Below are 18,044 nucleotides of genomic sequence, written 5' to 3' on the forward strand. Positions count from 1 at the left end.
AACTAGGTCACATGTACTCCAATGGTTGTCAAGGAATAGTGAGTGAGTGAGTATGGCTTTACGCCGCTTTTAGCAATATTCCAGCAATATCACGGCAGGGGACACCAGAAAAAAAGCTTAACATATTGTTACCCATGTGGGGAACTGAACACGAGCCTTCGGCACGAAGAGCAAATGCTTTAACCGCAAGGCTACCCCACCGACCATTTTTGGCCAAGCCTATGTACAGAGTAACCGCTTAAAGAGAAATAATGATTATAAGGAGTGAATGATTGTTCTATACACCTCTGCTATGGCTTAGGATAAATACCATTCATCCCCGTGAAGGATATTCTGTAACTCGTGATGATCCTTTTAGGTATGCCTTTGATTTTCATGCCTCTCCAATCAAAATCACATTTTCTATCCCAAACCTCTTGTCTTACAACATTCACAAGTGAGATTCTTTCAGAAAATGTCAGAAATGTTTCCAAAACTCAGAGTTTCTGTCTCTCCTAATGCTTATTCTCATGCCATAGACTCAGGACTTACTCACTCGAGACAAATAAAAAGTTATGTCTCCTTGCTTCTCACTATTTTTTGTGAATGTTAAGTCTGAGAACATTTTGCTTGAGAATGTTCTTGTCAAGAACATTCTGCGGAGAATATTCTATTGATGAAATTCTGCCTGAGAGTGCTCAAGCTGGGAGTGATTAAGTGAGTGAGTATGGTTTAACGCCGCTTTTAGCGATATTCCAGCAATATCCCGGGGGGGGGCACCAGAAATGGGCTTCACACATTGTACCCATGTCAGGAATCAAACCCGGGTCTTCTGGGTGACGAGCGAACGCTTTAACCACTTGGCTACCCGACCGCCCCTGCTGAAGCTGGGCGTGTTCTGAGAATGTGAGAATGTTCCAGCTGACTCACCATGACTCTCTCATTCTTGGCAATGAAGGTGAGGAGTTCTTCCAGCTGTTCAGTCACAGTATTGTTGCCCTTGTCCAGCTTCTTCATGGCTTCCCGATCTGCCTTCAGGACATTTTTCAGGATGCGCTGAGGAAGTTGATACCTCATCTTGACATCATTCGTCCACTTGCTCTTGGCTAACCAGAAAGGCTGGCAGTACCTCTTGGAGGCTTTCACTACTCGATGAGGGATCTCGCGCTTTACCTCAGAAGTAGGATCCTGAAATGAAGCAAATGTTGGAGTGAGTGAGTGAGTTGGGTAGGATGCAGCTCTGAACAGTGTTGCAGTTTTATCATCCCAAACTGACTTCTACAGGAGATATCATTCAAATACAATTGCAGAGCATTATGACCTCATCAGTTACCATGACATCACAATCAAATTTCTCTGCCCTGGGAGCTGGTGAGCAGTGTATTTTAGACTTATGACAATCATAACAAGCGTATAGCCAACACTATATCCCCCGCCCATTTTCACATGTTCTGGTCCCAAACCAGGTAACTGACCCAACATTTCTTTTAGCCCATGTCAAGCAGTGGATATTCTAAAATAAAAAATTCTAAAAGTGCTAAATATCAAAAGTCAGTTCAGTATATGCCTGGTAAACATGCAAAGTTTTGTAAGAAAGTATTGAATGGGTTTTGAGTTATGCTCCGGAAACGAACTCTACCCTATAGAACCTAAGTTCAACCTAAAAAATAAAATTTCTAAATTCCTAAATAACAAAAGGCACCAGATCAGCACGAGTCTGATAGACATGCAAAGTTTCATAGAGAAATATTGAACGGTTTCTGAGTTATGCTCCGGAAACAGTTTTAGGACGCACGCACACACGGACGGAACCCATTTCAATATCCCCCACCAACTTCGCTGGGGTGGGGGATAATTACTGTTTACAAACTGAAAAGGTTTGCAGAAATGATTTGGGATGATAAATGGATTATATTTCTTTTGCTATCTGACATTATCGACTTGTATTGATATTTTTTATGTCAAAAGACACTTAGGTGTCATTCTCCAAAAATTACAGCTTTGTGGGGGAGTTCCAAAGTGATAAACCTGAAATAAAAAAGTCAATGTACAGATATGTGCCACACCAGGGATTTATCTGGACCTGCCCAGAGTCCAAAATTTGGCCAAAAGACTGCAGCAAATGTCAGTAGAAATCCCAAATTGGAATAAAAATCATTTCCAATTCATGTAAAAAAAAACAGTCGTCTTGTTAATCCAACACTCGTCACTCTGACAGTCGTCTTTATCCAACACTAATAATGGGAACCGATTAAATCAGTGCTATTTAGACCCGTTAATCCGTCAGTCTCACACTCTAATTCCAACACCCCTGATTAGAAACAAGTTACCGAAATCACTGATTATTCAGTCCCGTTAATCCGACATCTGCCCACGAGTCCACAGGGCCGTGTTTTGCTGCGAGACGAACATGCTTAGATTACCTCAATCATATTAAAATCAAATGTAAACGCTGAGTATATCTCATTACAGGTCACATCAGAATTACCTTTCTTGAACTTTGACCGACCAATGAAACGACTAACAGGAAGTCGACATAAGTCTGCGGCACTTATCATGCTGACAATACATTGGTAAGATACCTTTGAACTTAGGAAAAAAGAAATTCAATAAATCTAATATTGAGCAAAATAATGATTTTTTTCCCAACTTGTCTGCCAAGGGCACTTAGTTTGGAATCCAAAGAACATCCCTGCACATATAGATACAGGTGAAGCAGCCAGTACCTCTCGGGAGCTGTTGTTGACGCTGCTCGATGCTTCAAGGATGTACATGAGGGAGGAATCTGTGTCATTGCCGGTGCTGGAGTCCAGACGACTTGACTCCATGCGACTCGACGAGTCGTTACGTGTTGCTTCAGCTTCTCCCTGCAAAACAGACAATTCGTTTAAACATACGCAACAACATTAAACCGTTTGCTTTGAACACGATGTAGAAATGCCCTAATATAAGGGTAATGCTATTTTTCAGGGCATTATCATTTGCAGAAGCCTGAGGTCTTCCATTAACTGCCCAACGAAGGAGGATCTCTGACAATTACTACTTTGGTGAAACCAATGAGCATGGGTATGGTGCTGACAAACCTAGAAATATAACCTGGGTGAACTGGGATTCGAACCCACAGTCATAGGTTTCTAGGTCTCCAAGGGACGCAAATCTGCACAGCAAATTATGGTGCTTTAGATGACTCGGTCAACCATGGCCCCAGTATAAAATGAGAATGGGTGAGTAAATGAACATCATAAATTGTCATAATAAATAAATATTCCAGCTTTTTGATGATGGCCTGTACGAGTCTGAATCAGGCACATCTGTGATTGAAAGCGAGGAATAACAACCATCCCCACCACCAGTGTTTGAAATAAGCACCTGCACGTAGGACTGTGAATGGTAGATTTCGTGTCGGGCCCGTAGGACCGTGAATGGTAGATTTTGTGTCGGGCCCGTAGGACAGTGAATGGTAGATTTCGTGTCGGGCTCATAGGACCGTGAATGGTAGATTTCGTGTCGGGCTCATAGGATCGTGAATGGTAGATTTCGTGTCGGGCCCGTAGGACAGTGAATGGTAGATTTCGTGTCGGGCCCGTAGGACAGTGAATGGTAGATTTCGTGTCGGGCTCATAGGACCGTGAATGGTAGATTTCGTGTCCGGTTCATAGGACCGTGAATGGTAGATTTCGTGTCGGGCCCGTAGGACAGTGAATGGTAGATTTCGTGTCGGGCTCATAGGACCGTGAATGGTAGATTTCGTGTCGGGCTCATAGGATCGTGAATGGTAGATTTCGTGTCGGGCCCGTAGGACCGTGAATGGTAGATTTCGTGTCGGGCCCGTAGGACAGTGAATGGTAGATTTCGTGTCGGGCTCATAGGACCGTGAATGGTAGATTTCGTGTCGGGCTCATAGGATCGTGAATGGTAGATTTCGTGTCGGGCCCGTAGGACAGTGAATGGTAGATTTCGTGTCGGGCTCATTGGACCGTGAATGGTAGATTTCGTGTCGGGCTCATAGGATCGTGAATGGTAGATTTCGTGTCGGGCCCGTAGGACAGTGAATGGTAGATTTCGTGTCGGGCTCATTGGACCGTGAATGGTAGATTTCGTGTCGGGCTCATAGGATCGTGAATGGTAGATTTCGTGTCGGGCTCATAGGATCGTGAATGGTAGATTTCGTGTTGGGCCCGTAGGACAGTGAATGGTAGATTTCGTGTCGGGCTCATTGGACCGTGAATGGAAGATTTCGTGTCGGGCTCATAGGATCATGAATGGTAGATTTCGTGTCGGGCTCATAGGACCGTGAATGGTAGATTTCGTGTCGGGCCCGTAGGACCGTGAATGGTAGATTTCGTGTCGGGCTCATAGGACAGTGAATGGTAGATTTCGTGTCGGGCTCATAGGACCGTGAATGGTAGATTTCGTGTCGGGGCCCGTAGTTTCAAAGGAGTATGGGTCCTTATGGCCTGCAATTAATTTAAATTGTGTATTTATTTGTGGCAATAAGCTGCAGTTTGTTGAATGAGGGCCTAAAGATTATAGTCTGGACCTGCCACACACGCACACACAGAGCTTCAGGGGACATTTAATCCTCAACTCAACACAGGGCCTCATGAAATGGAGGGTTACCATGGGAAACTGAGGGTGCAGCTGTGCTCCTGTCTTCATGGGCGTGGAAGTCGATGTGGGTATTGGCTGAGTAGACTGGCGCTGTGTCTCCGACATCTCCACGTTCATCCTCGGCATCGGAAACGGCTGGAACATCCCTGTGAGGGTCTGGTAGAAGCCCCCCATGACTTGGGGCACAAATGACACACCTGAAAGAGTTCAATGAACAAACATTTATAAAACCAATATTACATCAGCAATGTCCACGTGTTTCCCCTCAACGCAACAACTTGAGTGGTGCATCAAATATTTGAAGAATGATTACACCCCTACCAATACAGATCTTGGATGTACATTTGCTATTTTTCAGGGCATTATCATTTGCAGAAACCCTCTGCCTTCAATTAGCTGCCCGACGAAGGATGGCAGTTGGAAAGACAGAGGGCTTCTGCAAATGATAATGCCTTGAACGTTATTACCGCATTACCGTTATTACAGCTAAAATGGATGGAATTTGGTATGAAATAAAATGAAACTACAACATCGGTTTTGAAACATTTACTGCAATCAACATGAACGTCACTGACCCACTTTTACAAACATGGAAACGTCATAGAACAAACCAAATGACCTCAGTATTGAACGTGACTTCACCTATCCCTATTCTAATATTTCTATGCCGTCACCTAACAACGGGCGTGATAGTGGCCGTCGTCAAGCAATATGAGGGCATTATCAAGTTACAGTGGCCTGCTCATTTTTGATTACATGAGGGCGCTTAAATAATAATTCTATCCATTTTAGCTATAATAGCCAATATACTGTTTTCAGGGGGGACGTGAAAAACTAAAACATTTCAATAATAGTTTCAAGGTGATTATATGTTTTTGTAACAAATATGTAGCAGCAAAAACAAGAGCGAGTTTGGTTTTACGCCGCTTTTAGCAATATTCCAGCAATATCACGGCGGGGGACACCAGAAATGGGCTTCACACATTGTACCCATGTCGGGAATCGAACCCGGGTCTTCGGCGTGACGAGCGAACGCTTTAACCACTAGGCTACCCGACCCCCCGCAAAAACAAGAACTGTCATAAAAAGTTTTGGTCTCAGTAGGGGCTGCTTGGAAACAATGTAAAGGTTATAAACAGCATGTACAGATTGGTCAAGAAGTTGGTCAGGATTGCTTATTGAAGTAGGGCGCTTACTGTGGCAAATACAGTAATAGTGCCTGTATCACAACTAATTAATAAGGAAAAGAAACCTTTCCTTTTTTGCAGCATGAACTGTAACCATATATATACCAAACTGAGAGATGTACTGAAGCTGTTCTCTACCTGTCTGCTGGAAGTAGGGCGCTTACTGTGGCAAATACAGTAATAGTGCCTGTATCACAACTAATTAATAAGGAAAAGAAACCTTTCTTTTTTTGCAGCATGAACTGTAACCATATATATATACCAAACTGAGAGATGTACTGAAGCTGTTCTCTACCTGTCTGCTGGAAGTATGGGCGCTTACTGTGGCAAATACAATAATAGTGCCTGTATCACAACTAATTAATATGGAAAAGAAACCTTGCTTTTTTTGCAGCATGAACTGTAACCATATATATACCAAACTGAGAGATGTACTGAAGCTGTTCTCTACCCGTCTGCTGGAAGTAGGGCGCTTACTGTGGCAAATACAGTAATAGTGCCTGTATCACAACTAATTAATAAGGAAAAGAAACCTTTCCTTTTTTGCAGCATGAACTGTAACCACATATTTAACTAACCGAGAGATGTACTGAAGCTGTTCTCTACCTGTCTGCTGGAAGTAGGGCGCTTACTGTGGCAAATACAGTAATAGTGCCTGTATCACAACTAATTAATTAGGAAAAGAAACCTTTCTTTTTTTGCAGCATGAACTGTAACCATATATATACCAAACTGAGAGATGTACTGAAGCTGTTCTCTACCTGTCTGCTGGAAGTAGGGCGCTTACTGTAGCAAATACAGTAATAGTGCCTGTATCACAACTAATTAATAAGGAAAAGAAACCTTTCTTTTTTTGCAGCATGAACTGTAACCACATATTTAACTAACTGAGAGATGTACTGAAGCTGTTATCTACCTGTCTGCTGGAAGTAGGGCGCTTACTGTGGCAAATACAGTAATAGTGCCTGTATCACAACTAATTAATAAGGAAAAGAAACCTTTCTTTTTTTGCAGCATGAACTGTAATCATATATATATACCAAACTGAGAGATGTACTGAAGCTGTTCTCTACCTGTCTGCTGAAAGTAGGGCGCTTACTGTAGCAAATACAGTAATAGTGCCTGTATCACAAGTAATTAATAAGGAAAAGAAACCTTTCTTTTTTTGCAGCATGAACTGTAACCACATATTTAACTAACTGAGAGATGTACTGAAGCTGTTCTCTACCTGTCTGCTGGAAGTAGGGCGCTTACTGTGGCAAATACAGTAATAGTGCCTGTATCACAACTAATTAATAAGGAAAAGAAACCTTTCTTTTTTTGCAGCATGAACTGTAACCACATATTTAACTAACTGAGAGATGTACTGAAGCTGTTCTCTACCTGTCTGCTGGAAGTAGGGTGCTTACTGTGGCAAATACAGTAATAGTGCCTGTATCACAACTAATTAATCAGGAAAAGAAACCTTTCCTTTTTTTGCAGCATGAACTATAACCACATATTTAAACTGAGAGATGTACTGAAGCTGTTCTCTACCTGTCTGCTGGAAGTAGGGCGCTTACTGTGGCAAATACAGTAATAGTGCCTGTATCACAACTAATTAATAAGGAAAAGAAACCTTTCTTTTTTTGCAGCATGAATTGTAACCACATATTTAACTAACTCAGAGATGTACTGAAGCTGTTCTCTACCTGTCTGCTGGAAGTAGGGCGCTTACTGTGGCAAATACAGTAATAGTGCCTGTATCACAACTAATTAATAAGGAAAAGAAACCTTTCTTTTTTTGCAGCATGAACTGTAACCATATATATAACAAACTGAGAGATGTACTGAAGCTGTTCTCTACCTGTCTGCTGGAAGTAGGGCCACTGCATGCCCTGTGCTGACCGGGGGGGCTCCATGGGAGCTGTGTTTTGGTACATCGGCATGACGGGCGTGGCCAGCCCTGTGTTAGGATCCACCTGCATCATAGGAATCTGCTGCATGTACATGGGGATGTTCTGTTGTATCCCAGGGAGGCCCATGGACAGGAACTCTGGGGGAGGGTTTTGTGTGAAGATCGGGTGCGACTGAGTTGGCGCCAGACTCGTGGGGATCATGTTCCCAGTGGATAGCGGCAACATGGGGAAGCTGAACGGTGATGGGAACATGTCTCCTGAAGTTACTGGGGTATCAACAGGCTTTCCACGGTCCAACTTTGAGATCTTCGTTTGAGATGGCTCGTTTCCTAGTGACGCCGAATCCGAGAGGGATCGCTTCTTGTCTCGCACTTCCTCTTTCTCCTGCTTGCCTAGGAAGAGGATGTTGTCGTCATGCTCGGCTTGTTGCAAGAGAAGCTTTTCCTGAAGCTTGGTGTGTTTCTTGAGCACTTCCTGAGTGAGTTCCACCTGGGGGTACTGGGGGATCGGCCCGGGGATCGGCCCGGGGATCGGCCCGGGGATCGGCCCGAGGATCATGTTGGGGACCCTCCATGGTGTGGTGGGGTCCTCAACGGCCTCCGGCTGGGGAGGACTAGGAATGGTGTCCTCACGATGCTCAGAGACATGCACCTGCAAACAGACAAGAAGTTACTCTATGATTTTCTTTCTTTGTTGTATAAAACCGCCCTCAACAATAATCCAACTTCGGTTTGTAAATAATCAAGTCTGGATCAACAGACATTATTAGCAATGTCCCAGATTGTTACGGCATGGTGTAACTAGTGACTGATATTATGAGCAATATTCAAGCCATAAGACAGCGGCCTGTAAAAAAAATAAGCCTGCACAAAACAATCCTGTGATTGATATCGTGAGCAACAATCCACACTGTCAAGGTAAATGACATGCACTGAACCTCGTCATCAGGCGTGACTACTGGATCCATTTGTTCACCTCTCATGACCAGAGCCCCGTTCCACAAAGCGATCTTAGCACTAAGGTGGTTGTAAGTCCCATACTTTAACACAGGTTTACGATCATCGTAGTGCTAAGATCGCTTTGAGGAATGGGGCCCAGCATAGGTTACTGGGGACCTATTCTGACCAAGAATTCCCAAGGGGTAGTTAACCAGCTTTGGATCAGCTTCTATGGGAGGAATTATGGTACATCAAGAGACACGACCAATGTATACCCAAGGTAACAATAATCTACTTACAATTGTACTGCTGCCATAACTTGGAGGTTTGGTGAACTTAATGTTGACTGGGAAATCTGGAGGTTCGATGTCTGAAGAAAAACAAAACAATACATGTATTGAAGGTTCAAACTGCGACCAATACTCTGGCTGCAGGGTTTGACAAACACAGGGGAAGGTGACGTGAAATGGGGTTTAACGTCACGTCCAAGATTATTGCACTTATATAGCGACGTGCATGCACTTGTATGTGTGGTGTGTGGCTGCTTGTCCTAGTCCGGACTGACCAGTCCTTGTATTAGCCCCTCAATGCCGAGCGTCAGACAGGGTAACAACAAGTACCATCTTTTAACGTCTTTTGGTATGATGCGGCCGACAAACACAGTCGTCCATGCTCCAAATGTCAGTCAGCAAGACTGAAGGTCACTCAAATTAGTATGGAAGTGTTCTGATTGGCTATCGGACAACATAAAACACCCTGTAAACCTATGGCAGTCCTTTTATCATGTGTTTTGGGGTCACTTTGTGACTTGGATTGTGATTGGATTTGATTTGATTTGTTTGTTGTTTTACGCCACACTCAGCTAGGCTCCAGCTATATGGCGGTAGTCTGTATAAATAATCAAGTCTGGACCAGACAATCAAGTGCTTGCTATCATGAGCATCGATCCACGCAATTGGGATATAATGACATGCATCATTCAAGTCAGCGAGCCTGACCACCCGATCCCGTTAGTTGCCTCTTACAACATTGTCGCCTCTTACAACAAGCATGGGTTGCTGAAGACCTTTTCTTACAGCCACACTCACTTGTCCCCCACACCCCTCCCACCAACACACATACACACCACCCAAGTCAATAGTCTTAGAGCCCTTCCACCCTATAGTCAGTAGTCGATAGTCTTCGAGCCCTTCCACCTAGTCATCAATAGTCTTTCAGACATTCCACCCAATCATCAATAGTCTTCGAGCCCTTCCAGCCAAGGGTCAATAGCCTTTCAGCCATTCCACCCAATCATCAATAGTCTTTCAGACATTCCACCCAATCATCAATAGTCTTTCAGACATTCCACCCAATCATCAATAGTCTAACAGCCATTCCACCCAATCATCAATAGTCTAACAGCCATTCCACCCAATCATCAATAGTCTAACAGCCATTACACCCAATCATCAACAGTCACCTCTTATGACAAGCATGTGGCGCTCAGTGACCTATTCTAGTCTGCAAAAAAATCCTAAAATTAGGGATTCTAAAAATCAGAACCTACCCTCAATAATTGGGGCCATGCATCCCTCGCTGACTTGGGGGATGGCTTCCGATTTGGGTAAGACGTGTGGGAGTCCTTCTGCAGGGGTGAACAGGTTCCCTGGAAAGCGCTGACTCATCAGATACCTGCAAGGGCAATGATCCATGAGCTCCCTGTGTTTCAGAATACTAAGGCATACAGAGAGTTTCTGCACTTCAAGATTATTTCTTTAATAAAGCAATGTAGTACAAAGAGCAGTGTCATTATTCAAAGAAACCTAAAAAAAACAATGCTACGTTTCTGTTTTACATTGCACTCAGCAACTCAGTCTGGACCAGACAAACCAGTGACCGATATCATGAACAACAATCTATGTCACTTGGGTGACGTGACATGCAGTGAACAAATCACCAGGCGTGACTCCTGATCCATTTAGTTGCCTATTACTACTAGCATAGGTTGTTGGGGACCTGATCTAACCCACAGGGACAAAAACAATACGAGAGAATGAAGTCTACCTCTTGATGTTATGAGAGTAGTTGAGCTGGTTATAGAAGACAGTTGTATCGTCCTCGGATTCTTCTGACTTCACCACTTCCTTGGCTTCCTGAAACACAACAGCCATATATTGAACATGTACAGTGTGTTTGTTTGTTTTGTTTGTTTGTTGTTAAACACAACACAAAAAACGGAACAATTTTTTGCACCAAACTACTAACTACATATGTCCCAAATTTCATAACATTTAAACAAAAATGGAAGAGTAAAAACATAAATGGTCTTTTTCAAAATGGCTGCCATGTTGGCCATATTGAAAATCAGAATTGAGCATTTGGGGTGTCATCATTGGTGGGAAAAACATTGTGGAGAGGGTGTTATTGAACGGGGTGAAGAGACTTACCCTGCTCTTTATAACCTCTTTGTCCGGCACCAAGAAAGTTTTGTCTTGGACTGAAAATGAAGAGAAATTGTTAGTCTTGCCAACGTCATGTGTTCAAATGTTTTAATCTTAAAAATGTTTTGGGAAATCAGCAATCTCAGCCACTCAAACAACACCAAGTATCTTCTAACTTCTTATACTAAGTCCAGTGTTACACTTAGTCCGATGTGCTACACCTGGTCCACAGTTTTCACACAAACTTCACAGTGCTTTGGCTATAAAACTGTTCACATAACTAGTACTTTGTGCACTGAGCTTACACATAGTCCAGTACAACTACTAGTCAACTGTGCTTACACTTAGCCCACTGTGCCTACACTTTGTCAACTGTGCTTACACTTAGCCCATTGTGCCTACACTTAGCCCACACTTTGTCAACTGTGCTTACACTTAGCCCACTGTGCCTACACTTAGTCCACTGTGCTTACACTTAGTCCACTGTGCCTACACTTAGTCCACTGTGCTTACACTTAGTCCACTGTGCTTACACTTAGCCCACTGTGCCTACACTTAGCCCACTGTGCTTACACTTAGCCCACTGTGCCTACACTTAGTCTACTGTGCTTACACTTAGCCCACTGTGCTTACACTTCGTCCATCATGCAAGTACTTAGCCCACTGTGCTTATACTTAGCCCACTGTGCTTACACTTAGTCCACTGTGCTTACACTTAGTCCACTGTGCTTACACTTCGTCCACCATGCAAGTACTGAGCCGACACTTAGTCTACTGTGCTAACACTTAGTCTACTATGATCACACTTCGTCCCATGTCCGTGTTTGTCAAAGATGCTGTATAATTCGTCAAACACACTGTAGAACCATTCTTGATCAACACAGACTTATTAGGGCTTACCTAAGGTCGTAATTTGGGGCTCGATCTTGATTTCAAGCGGTTCAGTGGGTGGATTCTGAAAAAGAAGCAATGAATTGTTCAATCGGCATTATTTACATACTTTGTTTACAGAACCATCCAAAACGTTTTTAATTATTAGGTTACCGTATATCGCTGTGTATAAGGCGAGTTTTTCGTACCTAAAATGAGGGGGCTAAGAAGGGGGGTCGTCTTATACACGGAGTCGAAGATCTCACATTTTTTTCCACTGGCGATGTCAACCGGCGTCCGATAGCCAGCCCAGCATTTGACAATAAAACTTCGCATTTCGTCCTAAATAACTGTTCAAATAACTATTTCCATACATAAACATGATTTGTATCTCTTTTCCTTGAATAAAGTTTAATAATTTCTGCAAATAAAGTTGAAATGACCCTCTCCTCGATGCAGATTGTCAAACCAGCTGACACGGTAAAACAATCAACATCCGTGAGTAGAGAGCCGGAAGTACCGGTAATCATTTGCATATTGCACATGTGACCTAACATGTGATAACCGGTGAAGCTGAAATCAATTCCCGCTGTTTTTACAGTTGTATTAACAAGTGTTGGAGACGGTGTGTACAAGTGATTGTGGAATAAAAACGCTGAATGTGAAGCAAACATAAGCCTAGTTAGTTACAACATAGTTAATTGGCGATTAAATTACTCACCATTGTCTCTTATATGTTATTACTTCATAAATGAATTTTATTTTACGGGCACCAATTTGGTGTCGTACCGTGTAAACACAAAATGGCGACGTGTGCCGGAGTTACACACGCGACCTATCATTGTAGAAAAAAAAACAACGCAAGATAAACATATTTTTATTGCATATATAAGGTTTGTGTGCGCACTTGTGATGTGTGCGAAATACGCATCAGTCGGAAAGCGCACATTCAATCTCCAAAGTAACTAACTAACTAATTTGTGATGTCCGTGTGCGAAATACGCTACAGTCGGCAAGAGCGCGTTAAATCTTCTACCGGTATATCAGTCAGACTTGTGATGTGTTTCATTCCAGGTCGCCTTATACACGGAGTATAGGATTTTGGGTTGATTTTTAAGGCGTGTACAGGGGGGTCGTCTTATACGTGGGGTCGCCTTATACACAGCAATATACGGTAGTGAGTTGAACAAAAAATATAAAAGACAAACTGCTGCAGACACCAATATAAACAACTAAAAAAGCCTTTTCAGAATGAGGTCCCACCTCAAAGTGAGTGAGTGAGTTAATATTAAACGTCACATCGGCAATATTTCAGCCATATCGTGACGAGATGTTATACGTTTAGAATACACATATTTGAATTAAATCGATGCACAGTAAAATAACTAGACTATCACAGATTAATATTTAGCAAACAACGATAAAAAGATATCACTATGTGTAACAATTCATAATATGAAAGGGCTATAGATCGCCAGCAGCTGAAGGTAGATCTCCATGCTAGGGTCCATGGGGACTTACAGTACCTTTGCTACCTGCATGGACCCCAGCCAGATTTACATTATCCCTTCAGGTGTTGGCGATTATTGCAAAATTTAGCCAAAGTTAAATGAACACATTCTACATTAAAAATGAGGCAGAAACACAATTACTGAAAGATGATATTAACAATTTGTGTGTGCGGGAGTGTGTCTGTGTGAAAGATATAATTCCAGGACAAAGAAGAAAGTGGGAGGAAGTCATTATGACATAAGGAGTGTCAAGTTCTGTTGGCATAGCTTCTTGCTTCGATCAGGACTGAGTGTGAGTGAGTATGGTTTTATGCCACTTTTAGCAAAATTCCAGCAATATCACAGCAGGGGACACCAAAAATGGGCTTTACACATTGTACCCATTTTGGGAATCAAACCCGGGCCTTTGGTGTGATGGCTGATGCTTCAACCACTAGGCTACCCGACTGCCCCTTCGATCAGGAATGATCATTACTTGAATGGATAGTTGAGGATGTTCCAGTGTTGAAGGAAACTAGTGAAAATACAAACCTTTGTCTGTAGAAGGTTGCGGATCATCTGCTGGTATTTGTGAGCTTCAGAGAGTTGGTCACTGGACTGTCGTCGATTTGAGTAGTTTTCCTCAAACACATCAATGGCAGCAGGGGCACTGGAAAGAAAAATAAATGTTGATCATTCAAACAATCCAGTCTGCTCCAAAGGTCAATCATTTTAACAACCACATCTGGTCCAAACATCAATCATTTAACAATGGAGTCTGGTCCAACCTCAAACATTAACATAATCCAGTCAGGTCCAGCATCAATCATTTAAACAATCAGGTCTGGTCGAAACGTCAATCATATAAACAAACCAGTCTGCTCCAAAGGTCAATCATTCAGACATTCTCGTCTGCTCCAAAGGTCAATAATGCAAATACTACAAAGGTAAAAACATTCAAATTATCGAATCTGGTCCAAATCATTCAAACATTCAAGTCTGTTGCAAACATCAATCATTCAAATAATAGAGTCTGGTCCAAACAAATGTTGATCATTCAAATTATCAAGTCTGGACCTAACAAACATCTATCATTCAAATTTGAACCCCCTCAAATGTTCATCATCAAATCATTGGGTTCATCATTCACAGAAGTAGCTTTCCGACAGACTCTCTTGGAGAAACCCGATCTCCCCTCTCACCTTATTACAGTGTGCTGTCCCATGATAAACTCAAGCTTCTTGGTCCAAGGGTCCACAAAGCTGGACCACTGAGTCTGTACCTCGATCCACTCGCCATTCCGAGCCTTCAGTCTCATTCTGCTCTCTTTGATTGGCTTGCCTTTAGACTCTAAGACTAAACAGATTAACAAAAGTGATACATTCAAAACTTTCCCACACGATGACAACATATCACAGTGGAAGGAGCATGTCTCGAGGGATGGGAATACCTACCCAATAACTGTTCACAGGTAATTCCCATACATAATCACAGATAATTATCATGTAAATTAGTTCCTATTTTATAGAGATAATAAAAAATCCATTCTTGCTTATCAATCTGCTAGTGACTTAAACCATATCATTATCAAGTTCATGTTTTTGAATGTATAATCTAGGACTGCATCTCATTTTATTGTAACATATAAACGTAGTGACAACTTGTCAGATGGTCCATCTTGGGCGATACTTGATAATTTAGGGCAACTGTCCCCCATTTTGCTATATAATATTCCCGGTTTCAGGATAAAAATTGATAACACAAAATATCAATTCCTGAGAGAGAGAAAAGACATTTCAAACAAAACATGTAACTTATTGGTAAATTCATGGTAACTAGACTGTTTAGGAAAAAAAGGTATCACAGCTACTTGGTAACTGAAATATTGAATCTCAGCAAACTAAAAAAGCCAACAGGGTATAACGAAATAGGTATTCCCTACCCGCTGTCTCTTACCCGTGACAGATCAGAATGAGAAATAAATTACACCAATCGTACAAGCCCAAAATAACGTAAGCTGTAGACGTTTTACACTTTGGTGTGTGCTGATCGACTCATGGCCATAGTCAAGAAAGTACTATGGGATGACAAGTGTGCTATAGGGAGTGTCTGGTACTGGTTACATGGCCCCAATGAGAAAGATCGTAGACATTTAACACTTTGGTTCAACTAACGAGAATAGGTGTGGTTCTGATTGACCAACAGTCATTGTCAAGAAACAACGAGAGGCAGACCCTGGAAGTAAAGGGAGATAACTCTGCAATGAGAAAAACAAATCTTAGTTTATATCATACGCTACATGAAAACGAGTTTTTGTTCTTACTGACAGATTAGTGATGGAAGTTTTAGAACACTTTGGATGTTCTGATAGGAAACTTACCAAGTTCTGATATTTAACCACAAGCACACCGCAATACAAGATTTATTTGTGTTAAACATGATTTTCTATTATCTTTATTCTGGTGTCCATTCTACAGCTATATCTTTGTGCTCTGCATTAGTAGTGTCTTCTTAAACTATAACACTGTGCAACACTATAGATATGTCGTTACCTTGTTGGTGGATCTGGTACAGGACTGGCAAGTCATCTGGGTGGTAGACTTCAAAGATTGACAGCCCAATGATGTCTTGTGGCAGATACCCAAGCAATGGAATAGCACTGTAATATACAGAGAGATGGTTAGATTTGAATACATTACAGACTAACCCAGAGAATAATGGAGGGTTATCACTGGCGAGGAATAGATAACCTGTAATTCGAGTATGTTATTCAATATAATAATCGTCATATTACGTAAGAGAAAAAAGGAAAAACGTATGTGATGTCAATCCCAATGAGGAAGCTCAGTGGAGGCAGCCTATTGTTCATAAATGTAAATATATTTTTAAAGCCGTTGCAAAGTTATTTCAGTGATGTGTATGAATGGGTGTGTGACTGCTTGTACTAGTCCGGACATATGTCGGTTTTATAGTGCCAGCCCATTGAGATACCATGCCAGTTTAACATGGATCACCAACATTCAACTGACACTGACGTATTATCCATTTAGTGCCGAACACCATGTGCCATCTTTCAAAGTCTTTTGGGAGGACACGGCCAAGGAACCAACCAAAGGACTTTCCGCTTTGCAGGTGGACGCTCTATCCACGGGATCACGTATGTGGTTATGAGCAGTGAAGTATCATCTTCCAGAGGCAAGGGAGTTAACTGACCATAAAAGTCCAGTTTCCATCCTTGTCAAACAAGGCTGGAATTTCTGGGCTTGAGCATAGGGCCACTACTGGCTGTAATGAGTTTTGTCCCTTTTATATCCCTCCTAATGACCAATCAGATTCCAACTCTTTTCATTTGCATTTGCTTCAAACAAAATGGCAGCACTAGTCAAGACGATTTCCTTGATAATCAGGATCTGTATTGTAACCAAACGGGTCTTACTACGCGAAGTGCATCAAATCATGTGTGCACCTTGATTATTGAATGGATTTGGAAAATATCTGTTGATGCCGAATTGGCGGTCCACAATGCTTTACAATTCATGCACTGCATGGTAGTTGACAAACCAGATGTCGATTTCATTATATGATTTGGATTGGACTATGCATGGACTTGCTAGTTCAGCCAAATTAAAACTCCACAATTCCAGGCTAGTTTAGTAAGGGTGGAAACTGGACTTTTACAGTCAGTTAACTCCCTTGCCTCAGGAAGATGGTTGTATAGAATCTGTGCAGGTAACAATTCAGCTGAAATGAGTGAGTGAGTGAGTGAGTATGATTTTACACCGCTTTTAGCAATATTCCAGCAATATCACGGCGGGGACACCAGAAACGGGCTTCACACATTGTACCCACGTCGGGAATCGAACCCGGGTCTTCGGCGTGACGAGCGAACGCTTTAACCACTAGGCTACCGGACCGCCCCTCAGCTGAAATGAAGTGTACTTACTTGGAATGGATGTGAGAGACTGCACAGAACATTGTGTGTCTCATGCAGAATGTCCTCTGTTCTGGAAGTTGGCCATACACTGGAAGAGAATTAAAAAATGTAGGAGTGAGTGAGTTGGGTTTAACGCCGCTTTTAACAGTATTCCAGTAATATCACGGCGTGTCAGCTTAATGTGGGAGGAAAGCCCGAAGTGATGCGGGTCTCAGACGTTTATCTCTTCGGTGAACCCCACGAGCATGGGTATGGTGATGACAAACCTAGAAACATAATCGTGGCGAACCGGGATTCGAACCCACAATCATAGGTTTCTGGCGTGCCCAAGGGACGCAACTCTGCACTGCGAATTGCGGCGCCTTAGACAACTGGGTCACCCGTGTCCCCTTAAAATGTAGGAAGACTCGGCAAACAGTGAGGGAGTGAGTATGGTTTTATGATGCTTTTAGCAATATTCCAGCAACATCACAGCCTAGTATGTGCCTCATTCGTCTAGCCAGGGGATGGGGATCCCCTGTCTCTGTGTATACTGTTTGGTCGAATCAGGTGATGGATTCCCAGGACACCAGAAATTACCATCACACTGAGGGGAATCGAACTCGGGTGTTCGGCATGATAAACGAACACTCCAAACACTCGGCAAACCAACAGCCCTCTTGGCAGACAGATTGCAGCCGGGTTCATAAACTGAAGTTCCATAACATTTCCATC

The 18,044-nt window shown here is 42.5% G+C and overlaps 1 protein-coding gene across 1 annotated transcript in view; it reads right to left on the bottom strand.

Moving 5' to 3' along the window:
- The window catches only part of LOC139471815 (period circadian protein-like), a 50,070-nt gene that overhangs the window by 8,573 nt on the left and 23,453 nt on the right, over window positions 1-18,044 (bottom strand). The window contains exons 10-22 of the mRNA XM_071254313.1: window positions 17,340-17,418; window positions 15,949-16,055; window positions 14,599-14,752; window positions 13,949-14,066; window positions 11,937-11,991; window positions 11,043-11,092; window positions 10,660-10,748; window positions 10,163-10,287; window positions 8,913-8,983; window positions 7,624-8,326; window positions 4,600-4,787; window positions 2,706-2,846; window positions 910-1,167 (exon numbers count right to left, since the gene is read on the bottom strand). Of these exons, the coding sequence (XP_071110414.1) occupies window positions 910-1,167; window positions 2,706-2,846; window positions 4,600-4,787; window positions 7,624-8,326; window positions 8,913-8,983; window positions 10,163-10,287; window positions 10,660-10,748; window positions 11,043-11,092; window positions 11,937-11,991; window positions 13,949-14,066; window positions 14,599-14,752; window positions 15,949-16,055; window positions 17,340-17,418 (2,138 nt within the window). The remainder of the gene's footprint in view (window positions 1-909; window positions 1,168-2,705; window positions 2,847-4,599; window positions 4,788-7,623; window positions 8,327-8,912; window positions 8,984-10,162; window positions 10,288-10,659; window positions 10,749-11,042; window positions 11,093-11,936; window positions 11,992-13,948; window positions 14,067-14,598; window positions 14,753-15,948; window positions 16,056-17,339; window positions 17,419-18,044) is intronic.

The sequence above is a fragment of the Haliotis cracherodii genome, unplaced genomic scaffold, assembly GCF_022045235.1.
Source record: "Haliotis cracherodii isolate W230 unplaced genomic scaffold, xgHalCrac1.p SCAF_23, whole genome shotgun sequence".
Taxonomy (NCBI): Eukaryota; Metazoa; Mollusca; class Gastropoda; order Lepetellida; family Haliotidae; genus Haliotis; species Haliotis cracherodii.